General features: G+C 46.2%; 2 protein-coding genes across 4 annotated transcripts; one reads left to right on the top strand and one right to left on the bottom strand.

Moving 5' to 3' along the window:
- The first annotated feature begins 483 nt into the window (after window positions 1–483).
- Window positions 484–9,632, top strand: Clk1 (CDC like kinase 1). Of its 2 annotated transcripts, XM_038315388.2 has the most exons (13): window positions 484–617; window positions 2,101–2,255; window positions 2,794–3,019; window positions 3,954–4,044; window positions 4,427–4,493; window positions 4,892–5,008; window positions 5,117–5,283; window positions 6,768–6,862; window positions 6,945–7,074; window positions 7,944–8,026; window positions 8,364–8,443; window positions 8,846–8,936; window positions 9,294–9,632. In XM_038315388.2, exons 2-13 carry the CDS (start codon window positions 2,101–2,103, stop codon window positions 9,435–9,437), a joined length of 1,446 nt encoding a protein of 481 aa, XP_038171316.1. In that variant the 5' UTR covers window positions 484–617; the 3' UTR covers window positions 9,438–9,632. The 2 variants fall into 2 exon arrangements, with proteins under 2 accessions (XP_038171316.1, XP_038171317.1); XM_038315389.2 differs by lacking the exons at window positions 484–617; window positions 2,101–2,255; window positions 3,954–4,044 and having other exon boundaries at window positions 2,906–3,019.
- Window positions 9,633–12,098: 2,466 nt separating this feature from the next.
- Window positions 12,099–27,064, bottom strand: Bzw1 (basic leucine zipper and W2 domains 1). Of its 2 annotated transcripts, XM_038315531.1 has the most exons (12): window positions 26,954–27,064; window positions 25,913–25,986; window positions 22,089–22,265; window positions 19,773–19,867; window positions 18,297–18,362; window positions 17,434–17,569; window positions 16,784–16,893; window positions 16,496–16,666; window positions 15,267–15,413; window positions 14,449–14,587; window positions 14,023–14,145; window positions 12,099–13,456 (listed from the first exon to the last, which is right to left on the bottom strand). In XM_038315531.1, exons 2-12 carry the CDS (start codon window positions 25,974–25,976, stop codon window positions 13,425–13,427), a joined length of 1,260 nt encoding a protein of 419 aa, XP_038171459.1. In that variant the 5' UTR covers window positions 25,977–25,986; window positions 26,954–27,064; the 3' UTR covers window positions 12,099–13,424. The 2 variants fall into 2 exon arrangements, with proteins under 2 accessions (XP_038171459.1, XP_038171460.1); XM_038315532.1 differs by lacking the exons at window positions 19,773–19,867; window positions 25,913–25,986; window positions 26,954–27,064 and having other exon boundaries at window positions 22,083–22,166.
- Window positions 27,065–27,859: the final 795 nt, after the last annotated feature.

The raw sequence follows: 27,859 nt of genomic DNA, 5'->3' as shown, positions 1-27,859 counted from the left end.
AGACACGAAGAGAACTGAGAAGGTAGCTGAAGCTTTGGTTACTGCCGTTAAACCGACAAAACTCCCACCGGCCTGGTCATCAACTCCATCAGAGATCTGAGAAGGTAAATGTCACCGCAGTAAGCAGGAAATGCAGACCAAACAGCCGCAGAATCTATTAAAAAAAAAAAAAAAAAGGCAGAAACTAACCTTGTCTCGAAAAACAAAAATCAAAAAAAAAAAAAAAAACCCAAAAACATTTAAACGGTTGCAATCAGGGCGCGTGCTCCTTCTGACCTTGCTTCCCTCCCCTTCTGCAGTGTCAGCAGAGTCAGAACAGGTTTTTCGGAGACCATCACCGTGACTGCGGTGTGGGGAGGGAGGGATTCTCAGAGGAAGCCAAGGGGCAGCGCCACGGCCTCCGCGGTCCTCCCGCCCCGCCAGCCCGCGCCTGCGCACTCAGGGGGCGCGCAGGCCCCGCCCCTCCGCGTCATCCGCGTCTTGGAGAAGAAGCCTGCGCAGCGGCCGTCAGCTCCATTTTGTGCCTGGAGTTCGTGGCCGACGTTGCCTCCGTCGCCTCGCCCTTCCCGCCGTCGCCTTGCGCGCTCTGTCACCGCGGTTGGTGTCTCTGCGGAAAGGTAAGTCGCGGGGTCCGTGCGGGCGCTGCCCTGCCGTGCGCTCCGTGGACCGCGCTGGGCGTCGCGGTGCTGGGGCGGCTCCCCCTTCCCACGACGGCCGCTGAGCTCCGTTCAGCCCCGCCGAGCCCTCGCCTCCGGATCTGCCCGGTGGCGGGGACGGTGCCACCGCCGGGGCGTCCCGAGCGAGGGCGGAACCAGGGCCCCCAGCGGCAGCGACAGCGGCTGCGGCCGCGCCTAAGATGGCGGAGGCGCCCGGGCCGTGCTCGCCCCGCGGAATGGCGTCGCCAGGGCGCGGCCTCCGCGCCGCTCGCTCTCGGTGGCGGCGAGGAAACCCGGTTTCGGGGCGGGTTTTTCTGTCTTTGGGACCCAGGCGAGCCCCGCAGGCCGGTGTGGGCGCTGTGGGGACAGCTTAGAGATCCCCTCCTCCCCAAGGCGAAAGCCGGCCTCGGGGAAGAAAGAATTTCGGAGGCCGCCGGTGTCGATCAATCCGGTTGAGCTGGTGCGGAAAGCGCAGGCGCAGGGCTCGTAAAGACGGGTTTAGGATTGAGGTGGCTCCAGAGATTGCGAAATCCTTATTCCGACAGGGCTCAAAGGGTGTACTTTGTAACAGTGTTAAAGGTTAAAATATTTTTTTTTCCCCTTCGTAAACGAAAGTTGTAAAGTGTACTCGGAAGGGGCATTGTTTGCCTTTAAGGAAACGGGAGGGGAGCGCGCCCTGCGAGTGTGAATCATCTCCCCTCTTCAGTAAACAATTTCATTGCCGTCATTGTCATGGCTGCCCTGTCGGTAAATTGGTTGTGTTAGTGAGGCCTGAAGTTTGCTCGCTCGGCCCGGAAGGCAAGGCAGTTCGGCATAAATATATTTTCCTTCTCGGGCTTTCCCTCCCTTGTCTCCATATTTTTTCCCTGTCTCCCTCTGCTAACGGTGGAGATTTACTTGAAGCATTAAAAATGAGGTCACCCGTGGAACGGCTGTTTTGAGCTGTAACAAACACATCTAAACAGATAAAAAGTTAGTTAGGGTTAGTTCCGGGTGTTTTGGGGGGATTGAATTGTGTGAACCTTCTGGAAGGGTGGTGATAAAATTTTACCTGGGCTATTTAGAAACCTCTTTCTACTTTTATAAGTTTGAGCACGGTGAGAACGAGGTAGAAAATGTGAGAATAAAATTCAGATTCCAGAATTCTGAGACAGTGCAGTAATTTTTATGATTTCAAGTAGTTGATAACAATTTCAAAACTTGGAATTAAAACAAAAGGCCAGTGCTGGGCATGATATGCCTTTAATCCTAGCACTGCAGAGGGAGGGGCAGGCAGATCTGAGGTCAAGGCAGTGTGGTTCACGTATTTCCAATACCACTAAAGTAAGATTATTTGGGGAAGAAAAGAAAAAACAAATCAAAACTAGCATGAATTTGCAAAGGAGGCTTTTACTAGTGAATGTCACAGAAATCAAATTTCATTAGGACCATTTGTCTTGTGTAGATGAGACATCTACAGAGAACTTACTATCCTGCCTGGGATGAGAGAGATTGGGATTATGGTGCCTGGAGCAGCAGCAGCCATAAGAGAAGGAGATCACACAGCAGTGGTCGGGAGCATAAGCGGTGCAGATACGATCACTCCAAAACAACCGATGGGTAAGAGGGGCAGCGGGTCAGAGTACTGGCAGCGCTTGCAGAAGACAGTTGGGTCCCAGCTCTTCAGGCACACTCAGTATAATCTGTAACTCCGGCTCCTGGGGACCGGTGCCCTCTCATACATTCCTGGGCACTACCCGTACAGAGAGGTGTGTGCATGTTATCAAAACTATATCTGCACAAGGTGCATAAAACAAAGTATAAAAACACCTTTATTCTTCATTAACAAAATTCTTTTTTTTCAGCTGAACAGTGGTGGCATGCGCCTTTAATCCCAGAGGCGAAGGCAGGCCAGCCAGGACCACACAGAAAAACCCTGTCCTGAAAAACAGCTAGTAATGTAGCTCAGACGTGGGTGGCTTGCCCACTGTGCGTGAAGCCTGGGGACCACATAATTACGGTCCCTCAGTTGCATGATCAGAGATTAGTGGTGGAATACTTAGCTTGGGCAAAGGCCTTGAGTTGAGTCCCCTATGCTGCAGAGAGAATTTGGGAATCGGTGTTGGGTTTTGGTGTATAAAGCAAACTTCTCTTGTAGCTATTATCTGGGGAGCAGATCCATAAACGAGAGAGCGTATCATAGCCGGCGCTACGTTGATGAGTACAGGAACGACTACATGGGCTGTGAGCCGGGCTATTACTATGGAGAGCATGAAAGCCGATATCAGAACCATAGTAGCAAGTCCTCTGGTAGAAGTGGACGGAGCAGCTACAAAAGTAAACACAGGGTCCACCACAGCTCGTCACATCGTCGTTCACATGGGGTATGCACACTTTGTAACCTTCTGGAGGTTTTATTTCCCACAGACAGGAAGGAGATTTGTGTTGAGAAAAGTTAAGGTTGATTACACATCACAGTTCCAGTGTGCCAGGAGTGTTCTTTTAGGGTTTGTGCACTGCACAGGGAATTCACGAAAAGAGTGTATTTAGTTCTGTAGTAATAGACTTGTTAACGACTCTGTAGTTACTAATTGCCATTTCATTAGTGGAGGGGATGACTTAAAAATTACTTTTAAAAAATTTTCTTAATGCTATTTTAAGAAGTTTTATTTTGATGAGTTCAGTTAGTTTATTACAAAGAATTAGTTAGGTTATTTGTGTGAGGGTTAGTTGACTTATTTAACCTGTTTTGTAATCTTTTCCTCATTAAGTGAACTACAGATTTGAACTTAGTTTCTTGTATTTGAAGATCATAACATGACATTTTAATGCTATAATGTTACGTGCCAAATCTTTTTTCCCTCCCAAAATTAGCACTGTGGTTTACTGCTTTAATACCTGTTTTAGAGAGGGAACCTTAATTTGGCCACAGTGCGCTACAAATAAATACTACATCCTTCAGTTGTGTAGCATGAAATAAGGACACTAGAAACTTAAAATTATGTTCCAGTGACTGCTACAGATAAGCATTTTTAAAAAAGAAAAACAATTGTGTTTGTGTTTTGTTGCCTTACCGTATTGAGTATCTTATCTGAAAATCTGTTCCTTGCCATGTTTTTCTCCTGTTAACATAAACTATGTGCCCTGTGAATTTCTGGGGACTGAATTTGAAATTGCTCCTGCCAACCGTTTGTGGCCTGGCGTGTATCTGAATGCCTGAATATCTCCCCGCTGAATGAATTTCGTATTCTGCCCTGAATTCACTCGGGTATATTGATTGGCTGGATGATCTTGGTGCCGCCCACTTGACGTTTCCAGAAGAGTCACCGAAGGAAAAGATCGAGGAGTGTAGAGGATGATGAGGAGGGTCACCTGATCTGTCAGAGTGGAGACGTACTAAGTGCAAGATGTATAGACTATTTTTCAACACTTATTCACTTTTCAGATAACATAATCTATATATGTATAGATTAAGATTTTAGGGATTTGGAAATCTTTTCTTTCTGTTTGTTTTGTTTTGCTTTATTTTCATTTCTTTTGGTGGGAGGGGCTTATGTCTTTACTTTCTTTAGAGTTAATATTTGTACAGAAATTCCAGAGCAGTAAATCAGTTAATGCAATTAGTCTGAGAATGAAATCAATTGTAAGAATAGTTGTATGTTTTTGGATGGTGTTGGATGATACGTAATTAAAGATGAGGACATTTGTAGCATCTCCTAGAATAATGTGCACTGATAGCTTTAAGTATGTTGTTCACTTCTTGTTATGAGTGAGATGTGTTTCTCTTTTAGATGAGGTTGTTGGTGCTCTAGGTGAAGGAGCCTTTGGGAAAGTAGTGGAGTGCGTCGACCATGAAGCGTAAGTCTCAGACCCGGGTCCTCTGTAGAACCCCATACCCATGCAGGCTTCTTAGCTTGGGTCTTTTGACTTAGGCTGTAAGAAATTCATAAGTAAAGGTACTTTCCCTTTTTTGGTGATTTTGAGACACAGTCTTACTGTGCAGTCCTGGAATTCAGAGTGCTGGGGTCAAAGGTCTTTACCATAAAACCTGGTCTCTTACGTTTTTCAAACAAAGCCAACTAAATAGTGTGTGTGTATATATATACACAGGGCCTCTCTATCCCTGGCTTTCTTGGAACTCTATAGACCAGACTAGTCTCAAGCTTAGAGATCCTCCTGCCTCTGTCTTCACAGTGCTTGGGATTAAAAACCTAGCTTAGATTATCACCTTTTTAACTTGAATTTTATTCTAACAGGGGAGGTAGACATGTAGCAGTAAAAATAGTTAAAAATGTGGATAGATACTGTGAAGCTGCTCGGTCAGAAATACAAGTTCTGGAACACTTGAATACAACAGATCCCCACAGTACTTTGTAAGTATCAAATTAAAACTTGGGAGATACTCTCAGGTAGATTTGAATTGAAAGCTCTATTGAGGTTTTTGGTTTTTTTTTTTTTTTTTTTTTTTAATGTATTTATAGCCGCTGTGTCCAGATGTTGGAATGGTTTGAGCATTGTGGTCATATTTGCATTGTGTTTGAACTTCTGGGTCTCAGTACTTATGACTTCATTAAGGAAAATGGTTTTCTGCCATTTCGAATGGACCACATTAGGAAGATGGCGTATCAGATCTGCAGATCTGTTAATTGTAAGTTCTTGACATGCTTTCCAAACCTTAGTGTGGGACTAATATCAGATTAATTTGGATCTTTAAGAAGAGAACCTAATGGGGCTGGAGGCTATAGTTCAGCACAGAAATGAGGCCTTTTTGTTCTGTCCCCATCACCACAGAAGACTAAAAGATGAGATCTAATGAGGGATTTAAAAGTTTAGTCTGAGAATAGATATGGATTTGTGGGGTGGGGTGATGGTGGTTAAAGGATAGAAGCTTGTTAAGAATCTGTTCAAGATGGGCGGTGGTACAGCCTTTAATTCCAGTGTCAGGAGGGTGGATTTGTGAGCCTGTAGACCAGTTTAGGATAGGTTCCAAAGATACACAGAGAAACCCTGATTGAAACAAAAAAAGATTTAAGGTGCATCCTAGCTGTATAGATAGCGATATAATGCATAGTCTGGGGTGTGACTTAAGCACGCATGCATTCTTAGTTCATCTCCAGAGGGGGTCGGGAGTGTGATAAGTCGATAGATAGAGTGCTTGCTTACCATGTCCAAGGTGTTGGGTTTGCTCTCTGGCGCTGTGTAAACTGGATATGGTGGTTATGCCTGTAATGTACCTTGGTGGATGGCAAAAATATCAGAATTAAAGGCCATTTATGGCTTTGTATCTGATTTGAGGTCAGCCTGGACTACTGCATTAAAACCCTGTCAACAAAAAGGTATATACTTGAGACTGATTTAATGTGAGCTCTGGAAATTTTAAATGCAACAAATCTCCGCATAATTAGACTCCCCGCCATGCCTGAACACCTGTTGGAGATAGTTTCTCGTTACATAGTTTTGAATTCCCTGTTGCCACTGACCTCTGACCTTTTTAAGTGCTGAGATTACAGGTGGTGGCCATCATTCTCAGCTGAGGCAGTCTCCTTGCAGTCCCAGCTAGCCTTTGCCCTGTCCTGGTGCTGAAATTACTAGATGTGCTACCACTACATCCAGTGTCAGTCGAGTGCTGTGGATAGACAAAACACGTATGGCTGAAATAACTCATATCAGGCATTGTTTCCCCACACCTCTGGTGAATTTTCTTATAAACTGAGACACCAGAGGTTTGGGGATTAGATTTTTTCTTAGTTTGTTGTTGTTGTTTTCGTGTGTGCACAACACATGACTGCAGGTAATCGCAGTCCTAGGGTGTCAGATCTCCTTGATATGGGTGCTGAGAAGTGAACCCAGGTCTTTGAAGTTCACCAGTGCAAGTGCATTCTTACCAGACTGCCCAGTTTTTTACTGCAGTCTCAGCCAGGTGGGGTGGCGTACATCTTTAAGCACAGGACTCAAAACAGGTGAATGCCTGAGGTCAAGGTCAGACTGGTCTACAAGTGAGACCTTGTCACTAAGACTTGGGACTTTTATGCCCTCAACTTTTGAGTACTAAGATTATAAGAATAATTTACGATGCCAGGCTTGTGGTTTCATGTTGTTTTGAGACTATAGTGACTCTGTGCTTCTTTACAGTTTTGCACAGTAATAAATTGACTCACACAGACTTAAAGCCTGAAAACATCTTATTTGTGCAGTCTGACTACACAGAGGCTTATAATCCAAAAATGGTAAGTCCTTGTAACATCGTCGTGGTGCTTGTAAATACTTTGTTTCGATGGTTTGTCTTCATTTGTCACTTACGGTTTGCAGAAACGTGATGAACGCACCGTCATAAATCCAGACATTAAAGTTGTAGACTTTGGAAGCGCAGCGTATGATGATGAGCATCACAGTACGTTGGTGTCCACAAGACACTACCGAGCTCCCGAAGTTATTTTAGGTCAGTGCTTGTTATGCTTTAACAGCCCACCCTGCTTTATTGTAGCCAACGTTCAGTTTATGGTCTTATCATTACCTAAGGCTCCAGACTAGAGAATGTAGCTCTGTGGTATAGCTCTTGTCTGACCCGCAATACCCAAGATTATCAAAATAGAAAAACGGTATTAGAAATTATGTTAAGCTGGGCAGTGATCAAACACACCTTTAACCCAGCACTCATGAAAATCCGACAGGTGGATTTTCATGAGTTCAAGGCCAGATCTTAGTCTACAGAGTGAGTTCCAGGACAGGCTCTGTAACTATTGGGAAACCCTGTCTCGAAAAACCGAAAGGAAAAATTATGTTAAGTGTCTTCAAATTGCTGGGCATGGTGGCACACACACCTTTAATCAGAGTTCTCTTGAGTTAGAAACCAGCCTGGGTCACATACTGAGATCCTGTTTCAAAAACAAAAATCTTGTGGTCTCAATTTACCAGCTGTGGAGCTAGCATGTGGCTTAGCCTTTTAAAACGATTGTTAATGTTATTAATTGTGCATTTTAGGATTGGCTCAGACAAACCCAGGTGTGATGTGTCTATAATCCCGGCACCTGAGGGCTGAGTCGGGAAATCCCCCCTGCTCAAGATAGTCTGAACTACTGTCCAGAGTCTGACTTACTGTCTGCCACGCACCAGAATGAGTGAGGGATTCTGGTCTGCTGTAATGCTCCTGGGTATTATGAACAAAGTCAAAGTGCAAGATGAAATCCAGCACCTTACACCTCGAGGGCAGGGCGTCACACTATATTCAGAACTTGCTTTAATTTTACTCTGAAACATCTTTCAGAAATGTGGAGGTTTTCTCCCCTGACATTGTGCTTTGCTTTACAGCCCTAGGGTGGTCTCAGCCATGTGATGTCTGGAGCATAGGATGTATCCTTATTGAGTATTATCTTGGATTTACAGTTTTTCCGGTGAGTGGCAATGGTGTGTTTTAGTGGCTTTGCATTTAAAAAGTGCCTGTTTGTGTAAAATAACTACTTTAATTCAAAGAATACATTTACACAATAGGTTTTTTTCTTACTACTTAAGCACAAAAAAATAGAATTGTTGTAATTTGTCTTAGGCAGTGTTACAAATATTGTAAGCAGTTGTCACCAGTCCTATAGGGACGACCACTGGCAAACTTCAGGCCTTGATACTGTTTTGCTCTCTGCCATTTTGATGACTCTTCCTTGTGAGACTGAGTAGTTGGGACTAGAGTGGGTGTGGTTTATATGGATCATTGGTTAACAAATGTTTCTATTGTAGACTCACGATAGCAGGGAACATTTAGCAATGATGGAAAGGATTCTTGGCCCACTGCCAAAGCACATGATACAGAAAACCAGGTATGTGTTACTTGAGTCATAGCATCTTTAATACCCTATTTAAGAAATTCTTTTTCAGTTAAATAGCATATTACATTATTGATGGTGAATAATTTAGCATTTCTGTTGCTTGGCCAATGTCTTAAATCTCTCAAAAAGGATTCTAAACTGGAAAAACTTAGTAGTTGATGCTACTTCGTATCTTTTATTTTTAAATATTTATTGTGTATACAATATTCTGTCTGCATGTGTGCTTGAAAGCCAAAAGAGGGCACCAGACCTCATTACAGATGGCTGTGAGCCGCCATGTGGTTGCTGAGATTTGAACTCAGGACCTTTGGAAAAGCCATCTCTCTCCAGCTCCATATCTTTTTAGGCTTGAAGAAACAATAACATAGTAATATGAATGTCTGACTGTTTCAGGAAACGTAAATATTTCCATCACGATCGGTTAGACTGGGATGAGCACAGCTCTGCTGGCAGATACGTCTCACGGCGCTGTAAGCCTCTGAAGGTGAGCTACCCCAGGCCCTCATAGTCTCCTGCTGACTTACAATCTATCTCTTGTTTTGAGTTTTGGTTTCTGAGACAGGGTCTTGCTATTCTATTAATGTTTAGTCTAGGCCATTCTTAGAAACTCACATCCTCCCAGTGCTAGGTTTACAGCTGTGCATTGTTCTTGGCTTAATTCCCCAGCCCCCTTTCTTCTAGAAACATTTTGTTGTTGTTGTTTTGAGACAGGGTTTCTCTGTAGTTTCTAGAGCCTGTCCTGGAATTCTAGAAACATTTTAATAATGGTTTAGAGAAGGAGGCTAGTAACCCATGATTCTGATTGTGTGCAGCAGATGGTAAGGATGTTTTTCTGTTCCAGGAGTTTATGCTATCTCAGGATGCGGAACACGAGCTTCTCTTTGACCTCATTGGGAAAATGTTGGAGTATGACCCAGCCAAGAGGATTACTCTGAGGGAAGCCTTAAAGCACCCTTTCTTTCACCCCCTTAGAAAACACACATAGTGTCAGTACTCTGAGAGAGACCTTACAGACTGCATCAGTCCAGTTGTAAATACTAAATTATTTGTATAGCTTTGTACATTCTTGTTTTTATTGTTTATATGTTTTATTAAATACATGGCCAAGCCAAACAAGCATCTTTCAGTAATCATAGAATGACTAATTTGGAATAAACTTTGTGCTTATGAATTCATAAAAGTCTGTACAGTTTGGTGTGCTTTCTGTAGTCATTTTGTTTTGGGGTGTTGTTCCCACTCCCCCCTAAGACAGGGTTTCTTGTGTGGCCAAGGCAAGGCTGTCCTAGAACTCACTCTGTAGACCAGGCTTGCCTTGGATCTCAGAGATCCACCTGCCTCTACCTCCCAAGTGCACTACCATTGCCCAGCTTCTGCAGCTAGAGTCTGGAAATGCTTTATTTTATGTATATGGGTGTTTTCTGAATCAAGGTTTCTGTAGTAAAGCAGGGGTCTTTTTTTTGTTGTTGATCTTCATTCTTAAGATTATTTGTACAACTGTCTGTGGACGCTGGAGGTTGAGCCTCTGTGACTCTACACATGGAGGTAGAATGTGAGACCTGGTGCTTGCTTTATCTGGGCTTCATGTATGTGGGACACAGCCAGTTCTCTGTGGTCATTTATTTTTTGGTTTGAGTGAGTTTAAAGCCATTCTGATCTACCAAGTGAGTTCCAGGACAGGCTACAAAGCTGCCTTGGGGAGAAAAATTGAAAACTGAGCCAGACTCAGTGCATAAAGACGTTTGCTGATAGGTTCAACAACCAGAGTTCCAGGTCAGGCTCCTGCAGATCTCATGACAGCCCGTAGTTAAATGGAAGTAAAGTCTGGAAGCCTTTTGGCAGAAGTAGGAATTACACTTAAGGCCTTATACCTAAAAGGCTCCTCTGCAGAAGTATAGCCCACCAATTACACCCAAGCTGGTTAAGAGTTAGATTTATTTACTATAATTGTTTTTCTCAATAAGTCAATTCTAAACATAAGTTGTTTCCAGCCAAAAGCAGCAGATTTTTCCAGATTGCTTAAGTCATTATTCTACCATTTCCACCTTTTTTAGACAAACTGTAGCCCTGGCTGGCCTGGACTCAGATCTGCCTGCCACTTTCTGAGTATTGGATTAAAGCATGTGTCTCCATGCTCACAGTAGCCCTAGTAAGGCCTCAGTATACTGGCTGAATAGAAGTGTAAGACTGGTAAGAGCTGGGCGTGGTGGCACGCACTGATCTGAGTTTGAGGCCAACCTACAGAGCAAGTTCCAGGACAATCAGAGCTGCTACAGAGAACACCCACCCCGCCAAAAAAAAAAAAAAAGATTAACAAAAGACTAATACTGAACATATACACATAGAAATCCTAACAACAATTTAAGATTTCAGTTGTTTATGTAATGTTATTTTATGTAGTACCTTAGGATAAAGTTTCACAACCCAAGTTTCTGGGTTCTGAGAGAGCAGGCTCCTGGAGTACAGATGTTGAGTGTGGTTGTCTGGATGGGAATGACCCCACAGGACCATATGAATACCTGGTCCCCCCAATCTACAACGATACTGGGTGTGGTAAATGCATATTAATCCCAGCACTGGGGAGGAAGAGGCAGGGTTCGGGCCAGAACTAGACTCAGACTTGTAGCAAGTCTACTGGCCTTTTCTCCATTGCTAGGACTACCCGTGTGCCCACCTCATCTGGCTTCAAGGACTGGCATTGCCTTACAAAGCACCAAGGTCAAAGTACAGATCACAGGAGGTGATTCACAAACCCAGTATCAAGAGAGGAGGGAGAGAGAAAGTGGGGGGGGGGGGTTGCTTTCCCAGCAACCTTGATAGAAAAAAAGGCTTTTTACACTGAATAATAAACATTAACCTCTCTACTTTAGGTCATTAAGTTTGTTCTCAGAGGTCATGAAAAATACTTTTACACGTTTTACGTATAAAGCACAGACACGGCACATAGTGTATATTAAAATTTATTGGGAGGTCTATGGAAAAGGGGTCTGGAGATTCTGATAATGAAAAGCACACAGCTGTGGTTAATTAATCCCTTGGTCACATCATTTCCCCTTACACCATCACTGTGCCAAGTAAAAGGCGTCTTGGCCTCTGGAGGTTTTATAAGAACAGCGCTTCTAAGGACAACAGTCCTAGCGAGGTGACATCATCAGGTCTAAACACACAGTACAGCACCCCGTCAGTCAACAGTCACCCATCATGGCGAAGAGCAGTTTCAACACCTCTACTAGGAATTACATGTTAGAGGCCAGAGGTTGGCATTGAAATTCAAAATGAGAATCATTTTATAAATTGCTCCCTTTACATTATTCACAGGTGCCTTACCCATGTGCTAATTGTTGATAAGGAAACACTACTGTGTATGAAAGGGAAATGTATGATCAAAGATCATAATGTAGTTTTGGAAGACTCCACTCTTTCACTATACACAGTATATAACAGACGGCGCGTTCGAACGGCGGTAACATGCAAGGATCTGGGTGTAGAAAGGGCAATGTAGTTTCAGCTACATTGGAGTCTGAGAGACAGGACGAACTGTTAATGCTTACACAGGAGACATTGGAAAGCACAGCGCACAGTACACCATTAGGGATCAGTGGGATTTGCTGGGGGGGGGGGAGTAAAAAAAAGACTGATCTATAAAACCTAAATGTAAGGATGGACTTTATTTTAAAAAAATTAATTTTTAGGACTACAAATTACAAAGGAACAGCAGATGACCACACAGAATCTAGTGAATACATTTGCCTGTCATGAAACTTCATTCATTTTACAAATTCACCCCACCCATCAATGATTCTGCTATAACGTTCTCAAGGCTACTATACCTTTATTTCAAATTATATTACATGGTATTCTCTCAAGATAAGCTTTAAATACCAAATTATTGGCTTCTAAGAATGGCACCTTCAAAAAATGGGCAATTTTCACTTAGTCTCTGGTGGCATTATTCTCTTTTGCCAGTTAAAAAACTCAAAATGTTCACCTTTAGCCTTTCCCCACCAACTACAGATGGATAGCAAAAAGAAAAGCAATGAAAAAGGCAGCCATTAAAATGAATGAATTAATCATTTAAAGAAAGTATTTGGCTCATGGCAATTAAAAAAAAAAATGGCACCTAGGGTGTTACTAGGTGTTCGACTGTAGCAAAGGAAGCCAGGCCATGCGGTCAGGTGGGAGAAGGCTGTGGCGCCTCTCCCCTTTGCTCCAGGTGAGGAGTTGTGTTTAGATCTTGGTCAGTGACCAGTTACTCAGCTGTGTCCTGAGCAGAAAGCTGGCGTGAAGAGCATCAACTTTATCCACCTGCAGAGATGCAAGTGGACACAAGTTTCTAGGAAAAAGCTCAGCCTTCTTCCTCCCTCTGCCATGTGTGAGTTCTCAAACTCAGGTTTGCTCTAGGATGGAACCAGAGAGCACACAACATCTGGGCTAAAAGGAAAATAAAATGCTCATACAGAACCAAAGGTCTAAACACTCAGGGTTCACGTTACGGATTCAACTGTCTACAGGATCTTTACTGATAAGCAGGGCTCTGGACATACTAAATTATCACACAAATCATTGCTTTTTGAGACTTTGGATACTTTTACAGTTTAATTTGCAAACAATTTTTGTAACAAATTATTTTTAACCAAATCATATCTTGAAAACTGTTCCTATAGAAAACCCAGGGGATAAAGTGAACTGCTCACTGCGGAAGGCCTTACATCACATCATTACAGTAGAAAAGACAGGAGGTAGAAGGTAACTGACGTCAGGTTCAACTCTACAGCCCTGCAGCTCCTTACACACGGCTTCAGAAACCAAACCCACCATTTCCAGGAACCATAAAAAGTTAAAATAAAAATTGCCATGAAAGCCCTTATATCATGCTTGATATAGGGAGGTAGGAAGATGTAAGAACCAGGACACATGAGACATGACATTTTATCTACAACTCCTGTTTGCTTTACTGAGGATGTTGTCTCAAAATTCAGTCACCTTCTTCAGCTTCAGACTCAGACTCTAGAAGAGAGCGAAACGGTCAAAATCATTTCAGGAGGCCAGCGTCCAGTACTTGAAATTTCAGTCATGTGAGAATTTGACCAACATCAATCAACTGAGAACATGTGTATATTTACGCAGCTCAAAAATCTCTATTTCCCTACCATTTAGTGTAAGACCCCAGTATGATCCTTGCAGAAGGGGACTTGTTCCCACACATGGCGACCACACTCATACACTAAATACAAATATAATAAAATTTTAAAGAATATTACAAAACCGTCTAGTTTCCCCTCTTGGCAGAAAGATAACGAGATAACCCTGGGTAATTAATATAAAGAGCAGAAACCTCCTCAGATACAGAGTGGCAAGGGGAGGAAAGAAACCTGTGTGGGTCTGTCAGCGCCACCCTGAACCGATATCCACTAGGTAAACTGCACCTGTAACGTAGCCGCTGGGAGGCAGAGGCAAGGGAACAGCAACAACTTCAAAGCCATTCAAGGCTACACCATGAAGTTTTGTCTAAAAAGACTACACAAACCAAATGCTACAACCAATCTCCAAGCAATCTACAGAGGAAGACTTACCCTCTTCAGCATTTTTGAGCCATTCTACAAACTTCTTCATCTGCTCAAGGAAGACACTTTTCCCCTTTGCAACGTGTGCATCTTTATACCACTTCAGAATGGGCTCTTCACTCAGGACTTCAGCTACAAATAACGACACAGTAGAACTTGGAACACAATCTTTCTACCAAAGCACATTAAGGTACTAATGCCTGCTTGGCACTTGTTTTTCTGTGGGGATAAGGCAGGTGGGGTGGAGAGATTTTCACTTGTGGTATTATTTAACTTGTCAACAAGCCTCACAATAGCAATGTACCAAGTAAAACCATCCAATTCTGCTGGACCACACTTGGGAGACAGAGGCAGGTGGATCTCCCTGTAAGTTCCAGGCCAGTCAACAAAACAGTGATAGCCTATCTAAAACAAAAACAAAGACTGAAGACTTACCTTTATAAAAAAGCACCACTATTTTCTGGAAGGCTTTCATGAAGTGAATGTTGTCATAGCAGTACTCCTGAATCTTCAGTAACAGGGTCAGCTCAGACTGACCCTGCGTGGTAAAGGCAGCGAGCAGAGGGCTGTATTGCTTTGAGAAACAAACAAAAAACGGCTTACTCATTACAGTAGTTACCCATTACAGAATTCCTACAATACAGAACATAACTCCCTGTAACCACAGTGAATTATAATCAGTTCACTGGTGGACAGAACTAAAAAACAGCAAAGCAGAAGAACACACTGAGCTGTGTGGCGAGTGTGCTCCAGCAGGCCTTCCCCTGTCCCGACTACCCTGAGCTGCGTGGCGAGTGTGCTCCAGCAGGCCTTCCGTGTCTTGACTCCCTCAGCAGCACCAAATCACAGGCTTAAATTACTTTTAAGTCTGTTATTACTTTTAATTTATGAACCAAATGAAGTCAAGTCAGCCTTAAAAAGCACTGTCAACACTAATGTCTACTTACAGCTGGATCCTTTAGAGCACCAGATCTCAGCCTTCCTACTGCTGAGATCCTCTGTTCCTCCACTGTAGGATCTACCAGAAAATCGCTACTACTTTATAACTGTAACTTTGCTACCGTTATGAACTGTTATATAAACACCTGTGTTTTCTGATTGTCTTAGGTGACCCCTTGAAAGGGTCATTTGACCCACCCCTAAAAGAGGTCACGACCTACATGTTGACAGCCAGCTCCTTGGATGAATACCCACTGACGGTCCACACCCACCACCTGAAGTGTGAGTTTCTCTACCAAGGAACAACCCCAGACCTTCAAGTGCTTGATGGCTTGCTCTGCTACAAGCTCCTCTTTTTTGTTCCACTCGACGGTGCTCATCACACTCGACCAGACTATCCCAATGACGACTGGTTCTGGGATGTTATTTTTTTTCATCTCCTCCTTGACATACAAAATTATCTGCAAAATAATCCAAAAAGTAACAGAGGCTACTTTTATTATAAACATACTTTACACATCAAATTTAAACATTTTACAAAAGCATAAAAAGGCCTTTTCAGGGGCTGGAGCAATGGCTCTTCAGTTAAGAGCATTGGCTGTTCTTCCAGAGGGCCCAGGTTCAATTCCCAGCACCCACACGGCAGCTCACAACTATTTGTAACTCTAGTTCCAGGGGACCCAATATCCATGGCAAAACACTAATGCACGTAAAAAATAAAATTAAAAACTTTACAGCCAGGCGTGGTGGTGCCTTTAACCCCAGCAGTGAGGCAGAGGCAGGTGGATCTCTTGAGTTTGAGACCAATGTAGTCTACAAAGAAGTCCCAGGCCGGACAGAGCTTTATGGTGAACCCATGCCTGAAAACAAACAAAGCCTTTCCAATGAAACAGGCAGCAAATTCTACCTGCACCGCATACAAACAGGGAACCACCGCCGCGGGCCAGAACCTTGAGGCTCAAGCTATTTTATATATGAACTGACTCAGGGCAGGTGAGATGCCGCAGCAAACAGATAAGGTGTCTGCAGCCAAGCCTGGCAACCCAAGATTATACCCAGACCCACAAGGCGGGTAATCAGCGTACAAATGCCCACCCCTCCAAATAAATGTACAAATCACCACAACCACAACAAAACTTGTTGCAAATGAAAAATGTCTACCCCTGGCCTATCATTACAAAACCTTCAAAGTTAATCTGGGTCATGAGTAAAACTTCAAATGTAGCCATAAAAAGATGGCTTAAAGAGGGCTGGATGGGTAGCTCAACAGTTAAAGAGCTGGCTGCTGTCCCAGGATCCTAACTCCAGTTCCAAGGAGAATGAAGCCTCCTCCTCGGACCCAGACGACAGACAGAACTGTTCACACAGAGCGGCTTACGTCCTTGAACGGGTCCCCTCCTCTGACCCAGACAGCAGCCATGTACACTAAAGAAAGAACGGTCCACACAGAGCGGCTTACGTCCTTGAACGGGTCCCCTCCTCTGACTAAGCAGACAACAGCCATGCACACTAAAGAAAGAACGGCTCACACAGAGCGGCTTACGTCCTTGAACGGGTCCCCACGGGACACCTGCTCCTGAAGCTCCTTCTGGAGCTCCTTCCGCGCCCCGATGGTTTGCTGGTTGCGGACGTACTCCGAAAGCTCCTTCAAGCCTGCCTCGGTGAAATACTTGGTGAAGTGCTCGACGCTTTGCTTATTGGCAGGGAACAGCTCCTGAAAGAGCAATCGGTTAGATGGTCTTTTACATGGAATGAAGTTTTCAGATTAAATCCAGGAAGTTTTTATCATCACGCCATTGAGGGTCAGAAGGACTGGGGGAAAGGCACAAACCATCAGTCTGTTGTCCATGCTGACTTTCCGGAGACTTGCAGCGACTGCATGGATGTCTTTTTCATTTATCCACGATTTGAAGAGCTTTACAGCAAATGCTGCTGAAACCCCTGTAAAAGAAAGAAGCTTAGCTAATCGAAGTACCTGCCTCAGTGTCTCCAAGTCCAGCCAGAGCTTCCACTCCCCTGCGCCAATGTGACCATTTCACGCCATGCCTGGTTTTCTGTTGCCTCAGCTGAAAGTTACATGCTAGCCAGTGCTACTCTTAGAATTAAAGGGACCCCACATTCCCAGCAACTTCGGAGTATGGAGGAAAAAAAATGACCGTAGGGGCGGGATCAAGGCTCAGCTGGGAGAAAGCTCAACCTGGACTCTGAAGACACACCCCAAACTTGGATGCCAAAGGTATGAAGCAAGTGCCCACACTAAGGAATGCTTAAAAACGTTTTCTTTTAAAGGGACTGGATAGATGGCTGGTTGGTGCAATGGTTAGGAGCACTTGCTCTTCTAGAGGACCCGTAACTTTAGCTCCTGGAAACCCAGGATTTCTGCACGCATGTGGTGTACATAAACTCACACACACATAAATCTTAACTAGCATACGCTAGTGCACAGACCCCACCCTCTCACAGTAGCTCAGAAGCCAATACCTTCTTTAACCAGATTCTCATTATAGAGGCTGTTAAGAATGGATGCGTTAAGAGTCCCATTAGCCAGAAGAACCCCAGTCAACATGGCGAGCTTGTTCCTCTCCGACTCTGAAAACCCCTTCAGGAAGAGCAGTAACTGTAGCAGGAAAACGTGAGGGTTAGAAAGCCTTGCATTCTGCTAGAAGCAGTAAAAAAAAACTACATCAGCTCTGAGGCCCACCCACTCACATGTGGATGTTACTTAAGACTCATCAACCCTAGTCTTGGGCACTTCCTCAACGCCCCCAGGGTGTGTATCAACACTGAGGAGCTACAGTAGAGCCTCAGTCTCTACTAACTCTGTCAGACTCCTTCCTGCTGCCTTGTTAGGAAACATCTGGCATTGGGACCCAAATACAAGCAATCTCTTTAGATCTTATGCCCTGGTCCTTCGCCCTCCAGCTTCTAAACAATCCCTAGATTTGCTTTAGTTTTTTTTCAGACAGAGTCTCTCTCTGTGTAACCCTGGTTGTCCTCAGACTCACAGAGATCCACCCGAGAGCTGGGACTAAAGGCGTGCGCCACCACCGCCCAGCTAATCCCTAAATTTTTAACTGCCATTTGTTTCAACACAACACCCATTTGTTTCAAACACTAAGTGACAATGTGTGAATTTCAAATATTTCAGCATACTAACAGATATACTCCCGCAAACTGTATTTCAATAATAGCCTACTTAAACATCTAAAACTATACCCAGCACGTGGCTGACTTGGAACATTTCCCCATCGGTCCTTTTCCCTTTCTGATCCGGGACTAGAAGACTGAACTTGGTCTTGCACATGCTAAGCACAGGCCGCACTGTACCCAACTCCTTTTCGTACCTTTTTAACTTCATCCTCAAAACCTTTCTCCAGGTATTTGTAGCGCCTTATTAACTTGTTAAAAACCTAGAAGAGATCAAAGTCATTTCTAGAACCGAGAAGAGACCTCTCTACTGGACAATCTCACCACATACTGAAACTAAGAACACTTAAGACCACTCCAATAACCTTATCACTTTATGTTAAACAGCAACATCATAAAACACAGTTCTATTTTCCCTAGACACAGACACCAAATTCCGGGCTAGAGACATCAAGTTCTCTGCTGACAAGCAGCAAAGATTTAACCATGACGCTGAATGCACTGGGAAGGCTGAGGCCCGGGGGTTTAGAAGTTCAAGCCTAGGCTGGGTACAAAGTAAGCTCCAGTCCAGTCCAGTCTGCATCAATGAACTCATCCTTTTTCTTCAAAACACAAAGACAGTCTAAAGAATGGCTCAATACGGCAATCCCAATAGAAAACTGACTTTCTGTTCATCCCAGTCTCCTGAGTCTGGGAACATAGGCACAAATGACCACATCCAGGTCACTATCTTCCTTGTGGAGGTGGGCTAGGGGACTCAAACAGGCATTCATGCTGTCTACGCTGGCAGTGAACACACTGTATACTTGAATTCCCCTCCATTCTTCTGCCTCAACTTTTTTCCTTTTTAAATGTGCATTGGTTTTTTTTTTTTATTTATTGTGTATACGGTGTTCTGTCTGCATGTATGCCTACGGGCCAGAAGAGGGCACCAGATCTCATTACAGATGGTTGTGAGCCACCATGCGGTTGCTGGGACTTGAACTCAGGACCTCTGGAAGAGCAGGCAATGCTCTTAACCACTGAGCCATCTCTCCAGCCCTGCATTGGTGTTTTGTCATGGGTTTGGGGCCCCTGGAATGGGAGATACAGTTGTGAGCTGCCATGCGGGTGCTAGAAACTGAACTCGGGTCCTCTAGAAGACCAGTCAGTAGTACTCTTAACTGCTGAGACATCTTTCCAGCCCCTGCCTCAACTTCTCAAGTGCTGGGAGTATAGGAATGCATTATCCAAGCTGCTTTACTGCCTTTCTTAAAGAGTAATTGAAGAGAAACACATGTGGGGCTGGAGAGTGGACTTGTAGGTAAGAGTGTCCACTGCTCTCACAGCAGTGTGGTTCCCAGCACTAACGACGGGCAAGCTCACTACTGCCTGTTACTATGGATTCAAAGGATCTGATGGCGCTGGTCTCTAAGGCTACCTGTACTCAATGGCACACACCATAATAATTTTTCCACCAAAAGAGAGAAAAGAACAAAGGCTGGGTTTGCTAAGGAGGCAGATCTGAGTTGAAGGCTAGCAAAGGCTACAAACTAAGACTTTGAAGCTTCCAATCTACTATATTTTACCAAGACCTAAACCCTTAAAACTTAACACCTGTAACCCACACCAAGGAGAACATCCCTTGGACACCCCCAGGCGGACAGCAGCTATGATGGGACAGTCTCACTCACCTGAGCAAATGCTTGCATGGTCTCTAGGTCTTCTTGTGCTGCGAACACGCAGACATTTGTGCGCATCATGTCGTCTGCCAGTGTACCACCTGGGGCTGAGACGCAGTCAACAGTGAATTGCAGTGGCCTTCATCTTAAATGGGCAATCATTTCAGCCTTACATACTAATAGGATTTCCAATGTAAAACAAATAAAGTAGTAACAACGTAAAATAAAACAGTAGCACTCGAAGATGAACTAAGTTTCAAATGGTCAGATGGCTCAATGGATACAGATAAAATAACCTGCACAACAACTAAGCAAGGTGTGAAGTGAAGCAGGTGAGGACTCAATGAGCAGCGGTGCTTGCCACCAAGCCTGCAAGAAGGAACCCGCTGTCTACTGCACATGCCCAGAGACGCATGTACCAGGAACCTGCTGTCTACTGCACATGCCCAGAGACGCATGTACCAGGAACCTGCTGTCTACTGCACATGCCCACAGAGACGTATGTACCAGGAACCTGCTGTCTACTGCACATGCCCACAGAGACGTATGTACCAGGAACCTGCTGTCTACTGCACATGCCCAGAGACGCATGTACCAGGAACCTGCTGTCTACTACACATGCCCAGAGACACATGTACCAGGAACCTGCTGTCTACTACACATGCCCAGAGACACATGTACCAGGAACCTGCTGTCTACTACACATGCCCACAGAGATGCATGTACCAGGAACCTGCTGTCTACTACACATGCCCAGAGACACATGTACCAGGAACCTGCTGTCTACTACACATGCCCAGAGACACATGTACCAGGAACCTGCTGTCTACTACACATGCCCAGAGACACATGTACCAGGAACCTGCTGTCTACTGCACATGCCCACAGAGACGTATGTACCAGGAACCTGCTGTCTACTGCACATGCCCACAGAGACGTATGTACCAGGAACCTGCTGTCTACTGCACATGCCCAGAGACGCATGTACCAGGAACCTGCTGTCTACTACACATGCCCAGAGACACATGTACCAGGAACCTGCTGTCTACTACACATGCCCAGAGACACATGTACCAGGAACCTGCTGTCTACTACACATGCCCACAGAGATGCATGTACCAGGAACCTGCTGTCTACTACACATGCCCAGAGACACATGTACCAGGAACCTGCTGTCTACTGCACATGCCCACAGAGAGACGCATGTACCAGGAACCTGCTGTCTACTACACATGCCCACAGAGATACATGTTCGTACAAAATAAATGTAAAAATGTTTGGTGAAATAAACCCAGTAAATCAACCACTTAACAGCGCAAACAGGCTGAGTGGAAGTGTTCAGACCTGGTTTTGATTATATTCAACTTTCTACGCAGAAAGTAACTCTTTAAACTTCCAGGAGGCTGAATTGTACCTTTAAGGAAGGATCGTGCCACTTAGCCCAGGCTGGCCTAGAACTCATGATCTTTCTAATAACTGGATTACCGATGCGCCACCATAACTGGCTCAAAATCCCATTTTCCATATTCTAACAAATAAAGGCAAGCTAAGGCGAGAGAAATTCCTGCTCAAGGGTAGCCTGAGCTACACCCAAGAGAAACCTTATCTTAAGTAAAAGCAGTGGGTGTGTGCGATCTGCAGGATGTAGACCAAGACTGTGGTAATAGCATCAAAGTCGGACAACAGGCCAGATGGTCACCTTTACTATCTACTTTCTTTGAAAAGTTTCTTGTTCAAGGTGGCCCAAGCTTCTAATCCTAGTACTTGGAGGACATAACAATCCCCAGCAACTTATCAAGTTCAAGGCCAGGAGGGCTACATAAATGAGGCCATGCCCCAAAAGAAAGGAAAAAAAAAAAAAAAAAAAAAAAGTGTGGTTAACCCGAGGGCATCCTAACCTATACAGTGACCGCCATGTCAGCCAGGGGTGCATAGGAAAAAGCATCTCAAAAAACTCTTCCTCCTCCTACACTCACACCAGAAAATTCCTTTAGTAAACACTTTACTAGGTATGGGGGCTGGGCTGGAGATTGCTCAGTAGTTAAGTACACTGGGCTCAATTCCCTAGCACCTCATGGCAGATCGCAACTGTCTGTAACTCGGTTCCAGGGGAAATACATGCAGGCAAAATAAAATATGCACATAAAATAAAATATGTAAGTAATAGCCCTATTTCAAAATTCCCAACTCCCAGCCCACAGGGGCAGAATCGAAACAGAACACACTGAAACCCAGTCACACCCTCTCTGGACACACTGAAACCCAGTTGCATCCTCTCTGCTTCCCCACTACCTATGTATGTCGCACCCACAGCACCCAGACACTTACCCAGCATCCCGCCAGCCACCAGGATGTCGAAGAGTGTTTCTGCATAGCGGCGGTAGTCGAGTTTTGCTCCGGAAGCATCAAGAAACTTAGCTACTGCTTCCAGGTCAGTACCCGTTTCACTCAAGCCTTGAACAATGCAGTCTTGGAACTGAGTAGGGTCAAACCTCTCCTTTTCATCTGCAGAGAACAAAGTTATCACAGAAGGCACAACCAGTGCATTATGAAGCTAGGTAACCAAAGCACTGAGTTTCGTTTAACTCAATAGCTGGAAAAGTAAGTATCCAACACTTGAAACAAGTAAGCTTGATAGGAGATTAATCACACCCAGTGTCCCCTCTGCAAGGCCAATCCATCTGGCCAGTACCAGGGGGCCGCTCCACTTCTGCAAGCTGAATGTACTAGGTTTCTGCTCCCACTGTCACCAGGCTGCTCTCCTGAGCACTAACCGCACCAGCTGTGGAGGCACAAGCCTTTAATCCAGCACTGGAAAGGCAAAGGCAGGTGATCTGTGTTCCAGGCCAGTCTGTTCTATCTAGTGAGATCCTGTAACATCAGCCTTTCTATACCATGTAGACTTTATTCCTCTGAAAATGTGTACATTCGAGTGCCCACCCAGCTGCCCCACTTCCCCCACTCTCCCCCAGACAGGGTTACAGGTATCTGCCTAACTTTGTAGTTCCACCTGCTACAGAACTGGGTATAGAATCCAGTCTTGTATCTGCTATGCTATTGAGCTACCTCCACAGACCAGCCCAGCTCTATTAGGGGATACAGAGTATCCGCTTAACTTGTATCCATTTTATTAAGACAGTCTCTCCCTGGACCTAGGGCTCACTGATTTAGCCAGACTGGCTGGCCAGCAGGTTCCAGGATCCTCCTGTCTCTGCCTCACCCATGCTGAGTCACAGGCTTTCATATGTGTCAGGGACCCAGTGCAGGTCTGCATGCTGTGGGTCAGGGACGTAGTGCAGGTCTGCACGCTGTGTAGTCAGGGACGCAGTGCAGGTCTGCACGCTGTGGGTCAGGGACGCAGTGCAGGTCTGCACGCTGTGTGGTCAGGGATGCAGTGCAGGTCTGCACGCTGTGGGTCAGGGATGCAGTGCAGGTCTGCACGCTGTGGGTCAGGGATGCAGTGCAGGTCTGCATGCTGTGTATGCTGTGTGGTTAGGGATCCAGTGCAGGTCCGCATGCTGTGTGGCAAGCATTTTTCTCAGTTTTCTCCTTGGTCCCTTTCTGTTTGTTTCTGAGACAGCATCTCACTTGCTTCAGGATGGCCTCAAACTTACTACGACCTTCAATTTAAGATATTTCAGCTTCCACATCTTAAGCTCTGGGACAGATTCTAGCGCTTTATAAATGCTAGACAAGCACTCTACAAAACTACGCCCCCAGCTCTGTTTTGGTATTTCCCCAGAACGGGTCTCTAGTAGCCCTGGCTGCCCTGGAACCCACTATGTAGACCAGGCTGGTCTTGAACTCAGAGATCCGCCTATCTCTAACTTCAAATTAAATCTCTACTAGAGATTAAAGGCGTGCACCACCACTGCCTGGTTGTTTTGAGACAAAGTTTTGCTATGTAGCTGTATGCATGACCATACTACTCTCTAAGTTTTTGGTGGTTCTCTCCCCACCCCCTTTTAATGATTTATTTAACTTTATGTGCACCGGTGTGAAGGTGTCAGATCGCCTGGAACTGGAGTTATAGACAGTTGTGAGCTGCCATGTGGGGCTGGGAATTGAACCTGGGAACTCTGGAAGAACAGCCAGTGCTCTTAACCTCTGAGCCATCTCTCCAGCCCTTCCCCTTTTCTTTTGTGTCCACAACTTTGGCTTTTCTTTTCAATCTAACTATTCATCTGGCTTTAAACCCAGTAATAAGCTTAAGAGGTCAATTTTTCGGGAAGGGAAATTACACAACTGAAAGACTACTTTGGCTGGTAGTTTAGAGCAGTTATGCACCCTGAAGTCAAAACCCTTGATTGTTGGGCTGGGCATGGTGACATACACCGGTAACCCCAACACTCAGGAGACAAAGGCAGAAAGATGTGTGAGCTTGAGGACAACCAGGGCTTCGGAGACCCCGCCTCAAAACAACCCCCCCAGAACAAAACCCCAACTTCTACTACACCCCATGCACTTGTGTGACTAACCACTCTCTTCCTCTAAATAGTAAACGCCTACGTGCACGCGTGTGCCTGGAGCCAGAGGAGGCCAGGAGTGGGTACCATATCCCGGAACTGGAGTTATTGGCGGACGTGAGCTGACCGAGGTAGGAGCTGGCAATCAAACGCAGACACTCTACAACAACAGTGCGCTTAATTGCTGGAACATCTCTTCCAGGCCCAAATTAGCCATTTTCAATATCTACATTCCCTTATAAAATAACATGGGTCTCAGTTTCTGTGAGTCTCCTCTAACCCTTACTGAAAGGCAAGTACTCTGCCACTGACATGCGACCCCGCGACCCCCGCCCTGAGGTGATGGCATCTGAATTCTCAACATTTGCCAGCCGAGGCTAGATAGCTGATTTTTTTTACACACTAATAGATAAAGAAATTATTTTTTCTTGATTTTACTAAAAGCCCTGCCTTCAAAACTCCCTTAGGTCCCAGATACCCTGAACCAGGAGGCCATGAAAGACCCCCTCTTTCTTTACTGTTACTTTTGTTCAGGGGGGGGGGGGACACGGACAGGAGGAGAACTTAAAAGAGGGTCTTTTATATCCTAGGCTCATCCAGTCACTGATGGTGACTTCAGCCTCAGTCTTATGGGCTTATGCCACAACACACCAGGTATGAATGATCTTTATCTGACCTGTTACTATCAATTATATTAGAAGGAAGCCAGGAATCTACAAACTCTGAGATTGCATACTTCATTACTGACAAATTGCTTTAAAGACCATTCACTGGATAAAGCTATACCTACAAAGACTAGAACAAGATATACTTTGACTTTATCACAAGGGGACAGAGTATGAAGAGTACAAAAAAATTACTGTCACGTGTATGTCAAACTCTATGAAAACCAGTGTCAGTGCAGTCTCAATTTCCTCCAAACCATTCAACAGGTTAATGTGTGCTTTTCCCCCCTGAGACAGAGTCTCATCACATAGCCCAAGTTGGTCTAGAACTCACTAAGCAGACCTCCATTTACTGGCCTCCCCATGGCCAGAATTAAAGATGTGTGTCACCATGCCAAGTCAATGTGGGTTTCAAAAGAACACCACTTCAACTTTTCGTTTGGCTGATTAGGTTTTTTGAAACAGGGTTTCTCTGTTTATCCCTGGCTGTTCTAGAACTCAGTCTGTAGATCAGGCTGACCTTGAATTCAAGAGATCTGCCGGCCTCTGCCCCCTAGGTGCTGGGATTAAAGACAGAGCCCTAACTTCAATCCTCACATTGGATTGCCAGCAGGAGGTGATGCCTTTAATGCCAGCATTTGGAGGCCAGCCTGAGCTACAATCTGAAACCCTTGCAGGGCGGTGGTGGCCCACGCCTTTAATCCCAGCACTAGGGAGGCAGGCGGATCTCGGTGAGTTCGAGGCCAGCCTGGTCTACAAGAGCTAGTTCCAGGACTGGCTCCAAAGCTACAAAGAAACCCTGTCTTGAAAAACAAAAACAAAAACAAAAAAAAAAAAAAGAAAGAAAAGAAAACTCTGAAACCCTTTTAAAAAAATTACAATGAGAACCATATTCTACAAGCAGCCAACTAGAAACTCGTTTCTGCTGTTTTCTCTGGAGGTTGAGTAACATGCAGTTGACTGTGAGAGAAACCGAGATACAAAATGTCTTAAGGCTTAAGGGAGATTAGTAAATATTTACCTCTTTTTCTGGTTTTAAAACGCTGGCCTGATAGCGTTGGTTTTTGCTGCTTTTGATTATTCATAAAAGACACCCTAGGAAAAGAGAAACAGGGCCTTAAAAAGCGTCTGTTCCATCTTTGTTTTAACTTCTAAAACAAAGTATCAAACCTTAGGCCAAAATCACAGCTAACAAACCGTGCACACTTTCTTTCCGTTCATGGGCAACCGAGCCAGTGCAGCGGAAGCGTCCCTCTCCAAGAGCCCCCTTTAACGAAGTCGTGGAACGACACTGTCACCCTGTAGGGTGGCAGATCGCCCATCACGAGCCCAATTGCTCAGTCTCTCCCACACTTCCCTTCGGATCGCCCACTTCTTTCTAAGTAACCAGAACTCGGCGAACCATCACGGCCACTGCCGCACCACCCCGCACTCCAAAGTGGCGCCTGAAGCTTTGCACCCTTTTCTCCAAGCTGCAAAACCGGAGCCGGCCGCAAAACGCTACGGCCCGAGCCGCCGCCTCCTTCCCCGGGGCACGTGTCTCCTCGCATCCACACCCTTTCCCGTGCCTCCCCGCCTCGGAGGGCTCCGACCGGCTGGAGCTCCGGGGGAAGCTCCGCGAGGTGGGGGAACCCCCTTCTCCACTGACCCCGTCGCCTGCGGTGGTGGCCGCCGCGCCGAGCGGACCACAGGCGCCGAGGCGCTGCGCGCCGGGGCCCCCGCCGCCCCGTACATCCGCCCGCCCTCCCGCGAAAAAAAGCAGCGGCGGAGGCGGCGGCCGCGGCGGTGGTGGCGGCGGCTGCGCCCCGCCCGCCGAACCCCCACCCCACGCCTACATCACCCAACAGAGGCCGCGGTGGCTTTGTTACCCAGGCCGGCCGGGGCGCACACACGGGGCGCGCCCGCCACCCCGGCGCCCCGCGGCCTCGCTCGCTCGCCCCAGCGGCGGCCACGAATCCAGGCCTCCCCGGGCCCCGCCGAACCGCGCCGCCGCCCACCCTCCGCCGGGACGCGCCGCGCCCGCCGCCGCTCCCCGCACGGCCCTGCGCCGCGCTCGCCTCACCGAATTTAAGGCGGAGAGAAAAGAGCCAGAAACCCCCGAGCTGGCGGCGACTGCGGCGCTGTCTCCTCTGCGACCGGAACTAACGCGAGCAGCAGGAGAGGAAGAGGCGCCACCCCCGCCCCGGCCGCGCGCTCTCGCGAGATTTCGACCCTGCGCCGGTTCGCACCGGGGGGCGTGGGGAGTGGCGTGAGGGGGGGAACGCGGTCCGGCTCCGGGTGGCCGCCGCTGCGGGGTTAGGATTCTCCGTTCCGCTTTGCAGGTCTACGCCGCCCTGATGGATGCTTGGATCAGGGTCGTTTCCTCTCTCTCCTCTCTCTCTCTGTCCGGCCTCTCCGCTCCGGGTGGGGATGGAAGGGGGAAGACGCCCCGCGACGGGCGCGAGATGGACCCGTCCGCCCCGTCCTGGGATTGGGGGCCGATGGCTGGGCGGCGTGCATGGAGGTGGCCGGGGCTGTCTGGGGGTCCCGTCTGGAGCTGGGCCTCCTTGGTCTGCGGTGCAAACGGCTGAGGGCGAAGCTGACGCCCTGCCCGCCATCCCGCCTTGCAAGCGAGCGGCGCTTGTCCCCGGACCGTGGCGGACTGGAGACTTGTTAAAGCTGATGGCGAGGTCCCCGCCCGTGGGCTCTGTCACTGGTTCTGGGGCAGGACCCCAGGGTGTGCCTGCATCCCAGAGTCTCCGAGATGCGGGTATTGCACTCTGAGGACCCTTGGAAGGTGTGTTCTCGGGGACACCTGCACCTTTCATCTGCTTCCTCGCTCTCCTGCCAGAGAAACCCTGAAATCGGAATTTGTCCTTAAAATCACCTTCCCCGTCCCAACTTCTCTTTCTTATCAGACATATCGATAAAAATCGACGTGTATTTATTATTCGCCTTCCTACTGCTCTGACCTATCAACTTGAACGGA

This window comes from Arvicola amphibius, chromosome 18, assembly GCF_903992535.2.
Source record: "Arvicola amphibius chromosome 18, mArvAmp1.2, whole genome shotgun sequence".
In the NCBI taxonomy this organism is placed as follows: domain Eukaryota; kingdom Metazoa; phylum Chordata; class Mammalia; order Rodentia; family Cricetidae; genus Arvicola; species Arvicola amphibius.
The sequence above is the reverse complement of the archived record's forward strand: the minus strand, read 5'-3'. Positions and strand labels throughout refer to the sequence as shown.

What these genes read in the sequence shown, in the direction of transcription:
- Bzw1 (XM_038315531.1), bottom strand. Translation starts at nt 25,976, where the DNA reads ATGAATAATCAAAAGCAGCAAAAACCAACGCTATCAGGCCAGCGTTTT. An exon ending in TTGAGGATGAAGTTAAAAAG is followed by an intron (nt 17,570 to 18,296) that starts GTACGAAAAGGA and finishes TTCCTGCTACAG; the next exon opens with TTACTGCTCTTCCTGAAGGG. An exon ending in AGTGGTGCTTTTTTATAAAG is followed by an intron (nt 14,146 to 14,448) that starts GTAAGTCTTCAG and finishes CGTTATTTGTAG; the next exon opens with CTGAAGTCCTGAGTGAAGAG.
- Clk1 (XM_038315388.2), top strand. Translation starts at nt 2,101, where the DNA reads ATGAGACATCTACAGAGAACTTACTATCCTGCCTGGGATGAGAGAGAT. An exon ending in CACTCCAAAACAACCGATGG is followed by an intron (nt 2,256 to 2,793) that starts GTAAGAGGGGCA and finishes CTTCTCTTGTAG; the next exon opens with CTATTATCTGGGGAGCAGAT. An exon ending in AGCTCCCGAAGTTATTTTAG is followed by an intron (nt 7,075 to 7,943) that starts GTCAGTGCTTGT and finishes TTTGCTTTACAG; the next exon opens with CCCTAGGGTGGTCTCAGCCA.